Genomic DNA, 12524 nt, shown 5'->3' with positions numbered 1-12524 from the left:
TCTGGCGCTCTGGCTGAATGAGACGCTCGTGCGTTTCCCACGCACGAGCGTCTCAATAGCCGGGCGGCGAGGCGGCGCGGCGGGTGCAGTCCTGCCCGTCTAAAGCTTCAGGGAGACGGGCAGGGCTGCGGGGGGCTGCGGGGGGGCGGTGTGGACCGGCGGGGACCCCGGGAAGCCGGCGGGGGACCCGGGGAAAAGCACCGTCGGAACGGGACGCGCGTGCACCTCGTGCACGCGCGTCCCTTTCCGACATACAGATGGCGCGGGGCGGGGGATGGCGGGTGGCGAGTCCTCCGCCATCCCCAGCAAAGACAAGCCCGGCGCCATCTGTAGGACTCACTTTAGTAAGGTTTTTTGTTCCTGACACTCCACAGAGATAGCACTGACTAATGCAGTGAATGATCTAGTCACTGCTAAATCCAAAAGCAATTACTGTACTCACTTTTTATTTTTCTAGATCTCTGTGCTGCTTTTTTGACACTGTTGACCATATTCTTCTCATACAAACACTACAATCTCTAGGTCTTAAGGACACATCCCTTTGTTGGTTCTCATCCTACCTATCTAATCGCTATTTCAGTATTGTTTTCTCTGTTTCTACCTCCTCTTCACTATCTCTATCAGTTGGAGTACAACAAGGCTTAGTCTAGTTTCCCCTGCTTTTTCCAATCAATACCATACCCTGGCACACTAATCGGCTCTTTTGACTTTCTGCATTTCATCTTGCCACCTAAAAACTGAATATTTAAGACATAGAAATAATTATGTTTCCACCACCAACCAATAATAGTTACCAACCTTATATCCAAAACACAATCACATCTTACACAAGACACTGCTAAAACTCTAATCCATGCTATCATCATCTCTGTCTCCCTACTGGTCTCTTCCAATACCGACTCTCACCACTACAGTCCATCCTGAATCCGGCTGCAAGGCTAATCTTCCTTGCTAGTTCAGGGTCTGTGGATCCATTCTGTCAGTCCCTCCAATATGAAATGCGTTACAAGTCCATAAACCAAACTACACCAACTTAAATCTCTTTGATTATCTTAAAATATATACCAACCCACTTTGCTCAAGATTTACATCCCTAATCCACATTAATTATTTGCCCCCATTCACAATTGCAGGACTTTCTTCAGACTGCACCTCTGTGAAATGCCCTCCTTTGCACAATAATAGTCTTTTTCTAGTCTTCAAACCTTCAAGCATTACCTGAAAACTCACCTCTTCAGGCAAGCTAATCAAATTTCAGAATCACCTTCATAACCTTCAAAATACTTTCCTATCCTATTACATCCCCACTGTACACCAAACAAATCCTCACTTATTTTATTTTTATTTTGCTGGGTGACCATATCATACAGCCCACCAAAAACCTTTGCAATCTGGTCTTGACCATTATGTAATCCCTAACACCTATCCTTGTGTATCAATCCCTATTTCACTATAGATTGTAAAATTGCGAACATGGCCTTCCTACCTCTTTGACTGCCTTTTACTTCCCAGTTTGTTCCATCACTGCTTCCAATTGTAGCACATATTGCAATTTGCTGGACTATATAAGAAACTGTAAATAATAATAGTTTTCAATGCAGTCTAATAAACACCTGCCAGGGATACATATAAATGATCGGCGGTGGGGATGATGGTGGTCCTAGAACTGACATTGGCATCCCGACAGGGTTCAATTAAGTATACTTACCTTCCCTCTGCCCCCCCCCCAACCCTATCTTTATCTCCCTGCAGCCTAACCAAAACCTTCTCCGCTAGTGCCTAACCCCATCACCCATACACCGACAACTAAACCTTACCTCCTGCAGCCTAACCTACCCCACAGCCTAAATCTAAGTCCTGCATTGGTGCCTATGCCAATTCCCCCTTCGGCCTAACGCTACCCACATACTTATGTTTAGGATGCCAGTAGTCTGGATTCCATCATCATCATCCTCATTTATATTGGCATTCTGGAGCCAGTCTTTAGACGACAATTGGGATGCCGGCATCAGTATTGCCTCTACCGGCATCCCCAATGCCAGGATGCTGACTGCATCTCACTTGTCTTACTAATATACAAGATCAATTCTATCGCAGTCTATATTTTTATTGTGTGTGTTTGTACATTGATATATAGAGTAATGCATTATTGTTGGAAGATTAACAGTTGATAAATTCACATTATGGATTTTTCATTGTAGTGATTTGTTCTCATCTGCCATAAGAAATCTTGTACAAGTTCTGGTGCATAATCAATGAAGGTTGTTTTTTTTTCTCTGCATAAAACGTAGCGGTAACTACATAGACAGACAGTCATAATATCCTAATATTTTTCAACCACAAGTAGCAATCTTACAGTCCATAATAATGCGCCTTTCACAATTTTTTCCACTCTTTAAGTCCATTTCTGGCTAAATGCCCTGACAGCTTAATTATAGAGACCAAAGTAATTCAGGGCATTTAGTTTTCGCCTTTCCAGAGTTCAATGTCAAGCTGAGTGCACCAACGCCTAAAAGCTGCCACGCCTACTGGAAGTGAATGGTCTGCTGACTTTCTAACATGGATTTCAGATGTCACTAATCCCTTATTTAGAGTCAGCTAGTTACACAACTTTATTCTGGAAATGTCTGCATGCTTGAGGTCCCTCTATCTCTAAGGCATCTTTCATTTGAAAATATTATTCACTCTCAATTTGTTATTTCTCATTCTCTAGGTAGAAGCAAAAGCTGTTAAAGAATGCTTGATATTACTCCGCAGAAATTCAGCTGTTTGTGCCATGCCTTTGCACAAGATATTTGAAGAAGGAAATAAAGAGAAGTCGTGGCATCCGTGTACTCTGCAGCTAATTAGACATCTGTGTGTGGCTTTTCTTTTGTTCTCCCCCGAGTGGCACAGTGTTGCCAAGGAGAGTATCTCACATGTAAGTGGCGATGTGTAAGATGTAAACTGGAATTCTCTATGTAACCTGAGATAGCGGTCTGTAAAGGCCATGCAGTGTTGCAGTAGGCAAGAAATTCTGTTTCTGTTTAACGAATGTTTAAAAAAAAATTTTTTTACAAGTGCAGTTTGTAGAATAGTGTTGTGTAGGTATAAACTGTAATGCTAGGATTAATGTCATGAACTAAGGAAGATTTCTGGTGAATACACAGTGTATCTGACCTTAACGATCTGTAAAATTTGTCAAATGAGTCATGCTTAGACTATGGTGAGAATTCAATTAATCACTGTTAATTTTAATGTGGAAAGGAAAAAAAAAAAAAACCTTTTTTTTTATCACGATTTTTTGCCCGATATTTTCAAATGGCAATTCAATAGCAGCACTTTTTTTCATGGTAAAATGTACAAGCTATTATGTGTATTTGCTATCGCGGCCATTAAAAGAACTGCACTTATCGTGGAAATAGTTTTTCCTGCCAGGTGAAACAAAATTCTTGAAAGTGCTTGTTATCGGAGTTAATTGTAGTATCCCTGGCGATCAAATAGCCACGGTAATTTGACAGGGATTCCCCCTATGGCGGGGGGGTATTCAATTAGTGCTGGACTTTTTTCCATGTTTTAGGTGGAATGAGGATTTGCCCTATTCAAATGGTGGGACGATTTTTTGCCTAGGCAAAAAATTTGGCAGTGGCGAAAAACATCCAGATCAATGAATTTGTCACCAGCCCAAATGTTGTTGCCAATTTCTAGGCAAAATTGCATCCATTTTTGCCAATTTTTGAGACATATTTCACCCATGCCTTTTTAGCCCCCCAAAAAACAGTGAAAAAGCACTGGCCAAAAAGTGCCTTCAGTAGCGTGGAAAACAGCTGCAATTGAATAGTCAGTCATCAAATTAGTTCTGGGGGGTTTTTTTGGCTACCCAAAAAAACTGAACTAATTGTATACCCCCTTATTTTGGGTAGATGCTATAAGCATACTACAGCATGCAAGGAATATTTGATCAGCAGATATTTTTCTGTCTTCATTTTTTAAGTGATATATGTGACCTATAAATCAAGCATTTAAATTGATAAATGCAATGGACATGTGACATTTAGTAAGTAACAATAGTGTGATTTTTATTAACTTTATGATGTAATGTTTTACTCTTCATTTTGCTTTCTAAAAATACAAAACTTGGAATATTGTATGGCCCTCTAATGCACTTTTCTAAAGGGTTTAACTGACACCACCCTGAGATGAGTTACAAGGAGTCAGTATGGTAGAGTTCATCGCTTCTTGCAGCCAAGGGGATTCAAAAGCCTTTCATGTTCAAATTCAAAGCAAAGGATATCCCGCTGACTAAAATAAGATACATTACTAGTGCAATATGGTAAAAACAAATAGGATCATTGACTTTTAGCTCCTCAACTTAATGAAGTTTTTTTATAGAGATGTAAGAGATCAGTGTTTCTGGTATTTGTTCATTTTGCAAGTCTAAATTATTTAGTGCCTCAATACAGTGATGTAAGATGCAAGAATCCTCTCATATTCCTCAACTGAGTTACAGTATTTAATCTGGAAAGAAATACTTGGTACTTGTTTCCTAGCACGGCGCCAGCGATTTTTATCTCAAGCATCGGGACCTAAAAAAATCGCGTCCATCGCATGCAACCAAATTGCATGCGAAGCAATCAACGCGATTTTTACATTGGAATCATGGTCCCTGAGACCCAATTTTACATTGGGCCCAATGTAAAAAGCCCCCGAAACCCCAATTTTATTTGCATACCCCCCCTCATGGGTGAAAAGCCCCCCCCCCCCCCCCCCCCCCCCATTGTTAATGCCACCCCACGATGAACGCCAACCCGCAAGGGGCGGCGGTACGCGCGCTCGCCACGCTTCGGGTTGGCGTCAATAGTGGGGTGGCGTTAACAATGGGGGGACATTTCACATACTTAAAACCCATAACGGTGCATATACAATCAAAAATTGGGCCCATTAGCCCATTTCCTATTGTTCCCTATGTAAAATTGCGTCGATCGCATCGCATGCCATTATAATGGAATGCGATTGACGTGATCAACGCAATTTTATCATTGAAAGCTAAATTAACATTGAGCCCTATGTAAAATTGCATTGATCGCGTCGGTCGCATGGCATGCGATCAACGCGATTTTCTCATTGCCGGCAATAAAGCCACTTAATTGACAGAAAATCGCGTCGATCGCATACCTTAAGTTACCTTAACTTACGGTATGCGATCTACCACGACGGGCGCCGTGCTAGGAAACAAGTAGCAAATACTTAGTATTTATCAAAGCTTAAAAAGAGAGACAGTGTTTTAAAACTGACAGTTAGGAGCTGATTAGTTGGTCTTATTATGACTACATTTTTTTTATAAGGCACCAGTTTGATCACTTCCGTAACTTAAATTGAAATGAAGCACATCCCCTTGCATGTCCCGCTGGTGGAGAAATCATTTGATGGTCAATGACCATCAAATGATATCTTCAGGCCACACAAATATAAGTCAGTGGAGACTGACTTATATTTGCATGGGCCTGGCCAGAAGACACCCCGCATCACACAGTTATTAGCATGGGAACGCCTAGCGTTAGCATGGGAATGCCCATGCATTCCCATGCCCCCTTGCAGCTTTATCCCCTGTCCACCCCCCTCACTGTGCGACACTGACAGTGCAGCTTGCACAGAAGGCATGCACATAACTAATTATGTACATGCGCAGGCCCTAACCATCAGCCCCTGATGTGAATGCATGGGGGACCGAGGAAATTAGAATAAGGACCATAGTACAGGTGACATGAAGTGCAAGCAAGAGAGGTTGATATTAGGTTATATGGTGGAAGGGCATGTTTTGATGAACTGGTGTTCTCTTGATGCAACTTCCTTTACATTTATCCCAATTTTGGCAACCCTGTTTTCCCCCCAAGGTTTTCCTCTTCTTTTCCACACCAAGGTATACATCTGGTATTAGTTTTCATAATTATTTAGCTCATTCCTACGCTTTACCTCGACATCAGTACTTATTAAATATTTTGGTCAGTCTCTAAAGACCCATACACACTGGATGACTTTCATGTGAAAGCCGCTCAGTTTTCTCGGCTGAGCAGCTTTCCGCATGAAAGCCGCCCAGTGTGTACAGGGCAGCGGTCAGCGCTGCTGCGTGCTCCCGCATCATAGCTGCTGGCCGACACTCATCTGCTGGTATTATCAGCAGATGAGCGGCTTTGTTGATGGCTTGCCATCGCACTGCACTATGGACAGCATCGGGCGGGGGAGAGCTGCTCAGTGTGTATGCACTGACTGGCTTTCCCCCCATCAATAACAACAATCATCGCTGTCCATAAACGCTGGGCAAAATCGGCCAGTGTGTATGGACCTTAAAAGCAGAAAGCAATAATTGGATATACACCTTTGCAGAAACCTCATGAGAACCAAATGTTTTTTTGGGGGCAAAACTGGTCAGCAAGAAAAAAATGTTCAACAGTTCCAGGTGGACATTTTGTTGCTAGGAGACAGTTAAGTAGCTCTGTATTGGTGAATTTCTGTTTTTGTTTTTAAATCCTTTTTGTGCAGAAGTGTAGTTGTTATCACTGCCATCAGCAGAAATCACATGTTCAAGTTTGAAAATTGTTTGAACTGGACACACAGAAGGGGTTGTGGTTCAGATCTAAAAAAAAAAGTATTGCTGTTCTGGCTGGTAATTGTATATCCATGCGTCTTGTCTCAAGGCAAAGTGCCTGTATGCTAAGAAAAAATATGATAAGGTTGCTTACTGCAGAGTTTCTTAAACTCCGCCATTACATTCCAGGTCTTAAGTATGTCCGTGCTTGCGTCAAGAAGGTTAAATCAAATTGACTATAATATTATTTAAGTTCACTGTGGAGAGGTGTAAGAAAGGAGTTCTAGGTGTATCCAAGTTCCCTGGCCATTCTGCACACTTCTAAATTGCCTCTTCGAGCTCAGTGTGTGTGTGTGTGTGTGTGTGTGTGTGTGTGTGTGTGTGTGTTTTTATGTATATGTGATCTCTCCTAGACCTGCAGAGTTCATGCCTTTTGCATATTTTTAGGTTGGGATAATACTATTAACTGCTCATAATACACAATTGTTTATCAGCTTTAACCGTAATAAGAAAAAAAGAGAATTGGGTGGGGATCTAAATAGGGGGATGCAATCTTGACAATTTAAAACTGTGAGAACATTCATCAAACACACTCTAAATGACTGGGAATGTACTATTCTGAAAATTTGGTTTAATTCTTGCTATATTTATCTGCCTTTAGTTGTAAAACCTTTGATTAAGAACATTGCTGGACCCACAGGTCACAGTCTGATCTCAAACTGTGGGGAGCCTGCCCGTGCATTGCATAAATTAATTGAAAACATGAAAATTGTTTGTTTTGTGGTCATATTTTGGCTTTTTACCATTTGTTAAATAAAACTACATATTTGTTTATGGAATATTGAAAGGCATTTGAGGATAATGTTACTTGTTTCCGCTCTCTTTCAGATGACTCAGACACAGGAAGCTGCCAGTGAAGTTTCTGACGTACTGGCTCGTACTTTATGCAGACTTGATATTCCTGGAATGGAAAGACAAAAGATAATCACAATAGCGCACAAGCTGCTTCAAGACCTATAGTAGGAATTTGGTAACACAGAGTCTAAGTTGTTTAATAACAAGAGTGTATACAGTTTATATGCTTTTGTGTTGCCAGCGAAATTAGCTTTTTTCTTTCTGTCCTTGTCACTATTCCCATGAAAACTATGCTGCTTAATTCCCAGTGATTATTTGCTTATTAAGAATACAGATGTCAGGAAGTTGTTTGGGACCAGTTTTCTAATGAACGATTTGGAAAATTCTTCAATATAATTTGTGTATGAACTCTTTGTTGAATATAATAGACTTAAAATAAATCATTACAAAAACTTCCATTAAATAAAATTTCATTCCCTTTCTCTTTTTTACAAGCATATTGCTTTAACAAAACAGAGATTAGCAGCCGCCAGATAAAAATGTAAAAGAAACTGCCTTTAGCTTACAGGAAGAGGCTGCGCTATATGTAAATAATACAGCTGTGATACAAATCTAGTGCACTGCTTGAACTGATGATTGATCATACAGACACCCACCAAAGTTATATCCTGTTGTAATTTGTGAAACTTAACATACATAGAACACGCTATGCAGCTTGTGCATTGTGTAGTGCTGACGCACGTTTCGCTGTCAGCTTACACCTAGGATATCTGTTTATATAACACAGTGAAATGTAATTGTTACTGTTAATTTGTGTAACATTGTGTTATCAACTAGACACAGTAGCAAAGGAGATGGCAACATATTAGCCTATTCAGTTAAATTAACAAAGTGTGTATGTGAGATCTGAATTATTCATGTACTTTATATTTAATTTACTACAGTATTTTACATGCATAATTAGCTCCAATACTGTATATTAAGCCTTATAGAAATGTTTCACAAATAACACATTTTGTCATTTATTATTTTAACTGGCCTAATTTTAAGGAAAAGTTACATTTAATCAATAGTATACTGTAGGCCACTAGAGTATTGCTGTCTATTACCCATTGTATGTGTGTTATAATAAGTCAGACTGTGAGTGCCCCATATAAGGAATACTTTTTCTTTTTGCTTTGTTACAAAATAATTGTAATGCTTTTTGCAGCTTCGCTCGGCAGGGTTTGTATTTATTATTAATAGAATATAATCTGTTATAAAAAAGGAAAATGTATATATACAGTAGGGTTTGTGCAGGTATTTATTTGTTGATTAAAAGCACATGTGTAAAAAAGAGTTGTTTTCAATAAAAAATATGTTGGAAAATGACGAGTGTTTATTTTTAAGGGTGGTTGCCTTTGTGATTGGGCTATCATCATTGTAAAATATATAAAACAACATTAAATGATACTAGGAATATTGTTACTTTTCATATAGAGGACATCCTCGTAGGAATTCATAGGAAGCCTGACCTAGAGGACACACACTATCAATTTCTCTCTTTCTTTTTTTTCCCGTCATTTAAGAGTCTTTAGCAAATATACGCTGTCCTATCAGTGAAATGCCTTTCCAAGCAGAATATATAATAAATGGTACTTGTGTACTAGCTTGGCGCCCACGATATTTGGTTGCACTACATATAATCGCATCGCATGCCATACACCCGATAGTGTGGCGAGCGCAGCGAGCCACCGAGCCCGAAGCGTGGCGAGCGGACGCGTATTATGCGTCCCCTTGCGGGGCTCGCTACGCTCGCCACGCTTTGGGCTCGGTGGCTCGCTGCGCTTGCCACACTATATAAAGTCAACTCCACGCCGACGTGGATAGTGGGGTTATGAAAAGGTCGTAGGACGCATACCGCCGCCCCTCGCGGTCTCTCTGCACTCGCCACGCTTCGGGTTCACGTTCATAGTGGGGGTGGTGGGGTGGTGCATTTAACATTGTAAGCCCCCATTAGGGTGCTTATACAATTTTAAATCGCATACCATTGTATATGCGGTACAACGGCATACAATGCCATACAATTCGATGGTATACAATTTAAAATTGTATAACATCGGCTGCCATCGCATACCATCACATGCCTTATGGTCTGCAATGCGATGGGCACCGTGCTAGTACACAAGTACCTAATAAATATTCTGAGAATATTTGGCAATACGTCTATGAACCTGTTATCATTGCATTTGACTTGAATAGACATTTTAATTTGATACATCCATATCCTTAAGTTTCAGAGTACACTTTACACATTCCTATTAAATCATGTAAAGTATCAGTGTAACCTGCTGGGGAATATATAGCATAAAATGACACATCTGAGACAGTACTTAATGAGGTAATTTTGATACTAGTATGAACTTATTATAGCCAGTACCTGAAGTTCTGAATAACTGCACACTGCTGCATCTTTCCGTCTCTGTCTACCTACACACTTTACAATGGTTTTCCAGTTGGTACTGAAGTTTTACAGAAAGGCTTTGTTAGATATGTATTCAAATTTGAAACCAATTACACAGGGTACAGAAATGAAGAGGGATGCAGGGCACAAATGGAAGACACAGCTTGAAGAAATATACAACAGATACCATAGCTATAGTATATAGCAGGCATGGCCAAATAATGGCCATCTAGCTGTTGTGCAACTACAAGTCCTATCATTCCTTGCCATAGCTTTGCTGTTAGGGAATGCTAAAACTGTGGCATGGTATGCTGGTATGTGTAGTTTCACAACAGCTGGAGGGCCACATTTTGGCCATGCCTGGTCTATAGGCATACTTTTTATTACCTATTTCATATTTATCCTTAAATGATAATTTGGTTAGTATTTTCCATATCTTAATGAAGGAGGAAAAAAATTCAAATTAAATTTTGAAAACCTATATCAAAGCTTAAAAAATGTGTATAAAGATCGTGGGGGTATTTTGTCCTGGTTACAAACCAACTGACAGTCCACTGTAGTTCAGTCACTCAATACATATGAGGTTATTCTGGTTGGTGCGTAATTTTCCGAATTCTTTTGGAGCGGTCCGCACGCCATGCTGTGCGGACATGGTACGAAGAAACGCCCACTGGTCCTCCTCATTCGGACGGACTCACACTTTAAGAAGAGGGCGTGTTTACAGACAACATCCAAACCTTGTGTGTGCGGTGGACACACACATATTCTGCACGGTCTTACAGCGTCAGAACGGACGGGAACCTGGCCGTACACACCGATGCAGTGTATTTTCGCAAAACATACTACTATCATCGGAACTCATACATCACACACATGACACACTTATGCAATTAGGCTACCTCATTAAAAAGGGATTGTTTTTAATGGTCATCTATTAATTCTCAAATTGATAATTAAACACTTTAGATTAACCCTTACATCATGCAAAGTTCAAAACATTCTTTCTTGCCCCTTTACGCCCATGTGTTATGTATGCATATTACATCATAAATTATTCTTCAAATGCAAAAACACACATACACATCAACACACTATGTACATCTTTACATTACCCTTCACTTTCAAGCACTTGTATGCAATAAACCCATCTATATTCTGTATATACCTTTTGCACCTTACATAAATAAACATCACTATTTATACTTATACTGTAAAATTATACAAAAACACACAGACCACTTCTAACTTTCATAGAAACATTTATTTAAATACAACAGCCTTAGGAGGGCCCCTCGCACACCCTCGCCTTCTTCCCTCTGGTCATCTGTGGGCATGTTAAAGTGGGTTCAACATTAAAGTATGCTATTCAGGTTGACATTGCACATTGTGATACCTACATTCAATCCTAACTACCTACAGCATGATAAATCATACATATCCACAATTAAATAGCCAATAGTGTTTCAAATTCAAATAAATACTATGATGGTGACACACACACACAGTGGCTTACACTACAGAATATGTTACTTTTTTTTTTTTTTTAAATATGTTTATTGGATTTTCCATTTCAAACAAAATGTAACATTACATTGGGTATCATTGGGTTGTGGTAACAAGGACGTGTTCAATAGCATTCACAACATATTAACAATCACATAGAATACATCCATCTGGTATCACATGAGTTCTTGGTTTCGTGTTCTAGTTAGTTTTCTCCACATGACATGTATCACGTTTATTTTATGTGGATTGCATCCCTTATATAAACGTTTCCCAATGATATAGAACTTAACTTCTACAACAACTGGGGTGGGGGTTGAGTTGGGTTTGGAGGTGGGAGGGGAAGGGGTGACGAGAAGGAGGGGTAATGGGGGGGGGCATGGATTGTCTCCATTTTTTGCAGACAGTACACAATGCTTTACATTACATAATACATTACTTTGCATAATACATATTGCATGTGTTTATTTCAGTTGTGCGGTAGCGCTGTTTCTAATACATTTTATGCTTAACTCTCAGTATTAATGTTCGTTATGTTGGTTCTTGTTATTTACTGTGTCGGGAGGACGAACGTCTAGGGTTTGATATATCTGGGTTTGAAGTTCCACGGATTTGGAGCTTATGAGTGGGTCCCATCTGCGAATAAAGCCCTGGGTAATCGCCTTGGAAGTTATTATGGTGTTATATCTATCAAAGTACATGTATTTCATCAGAAGGCCATCTAGTTCTGATATCGTTGGGGTCAATCTGACTATCCAAGAGTTTAGTATAGCCTTTTTCGCCACCGTACATAATATCGTCAGGAATGGTATTAGAGTTTTATGAGTGTCGCCCAGATGCCATTCATCGAAGTTAGCAAACAACAGTGGTTGGGGGTGTGCCTGGACCTTCAGTGAGAACATGTTGTTAATATAGTGTACAACTTTATACCAGTATTTCTTTATTTTGCTACAGGACCACATGTTATGGATGAAGGTTGCCGAATGGAACCCACACTTCAGGCATTGTCCAGTTTCATTTGGGTCGTAGTAGCTGCACTGTTTCTGGGACACATATGCTCTATAGATCGTTTTTACATGTACTTCCTGTAGGACAGATGTTTGTACAATTTTAATTGTTTCTGTATAATATTTGAATATTATCGATTTGTTTAATAAA

The 12524-nt window shown here is 39.9% G+C and overlaps 1 protein-coding gene across 4 annotated transcripts in view; it reads left to right on the top strand.

The window, feature by feature from the left end:
• The window catches only part of FANCC (FA complementation group C), a 152803-nt gene extending 144866 nt beyond the window's left edge, over positions 1-7937 (top strand). For all 4 annotated transcript variants that reach the window (XM_083186765.1, XM_083186773.1, XM_083186791.1 and 1 more), the window contains exons 14-15: positions 2718-2920; positions 7454-7937. In XM_083186765.1, the coding sequence (XP_083042891.1) occupies positions 2718-2920; positions 7454-7585 (335 nt within the window). In that variant the 3' untranslated portion in view covers positions 7586-7937. The remainder of the gene's footprint in view (positions 1-2717; positions 2921-7453) is intronic.
• Positions 7938-12524: the final 4587 nt, after the last annotated feature.

Source organism: Crinia signifera, chromosome 1, assembly GCF_055691185.1.
Source record: "Crinia signifera chromosome 1, ASM5569118v1, whole genome shotgun sequence".
In the NCBI taxonomy this organism is placed as follows: Eukaryota; Metazoa; Chordata; class Amphibia; order Anura; family Myobatrachidae; genus Crinia; species Crinia signifera.
This window is presented reverse-complemented; position numbering and strand designations above follow the sequence as displayed.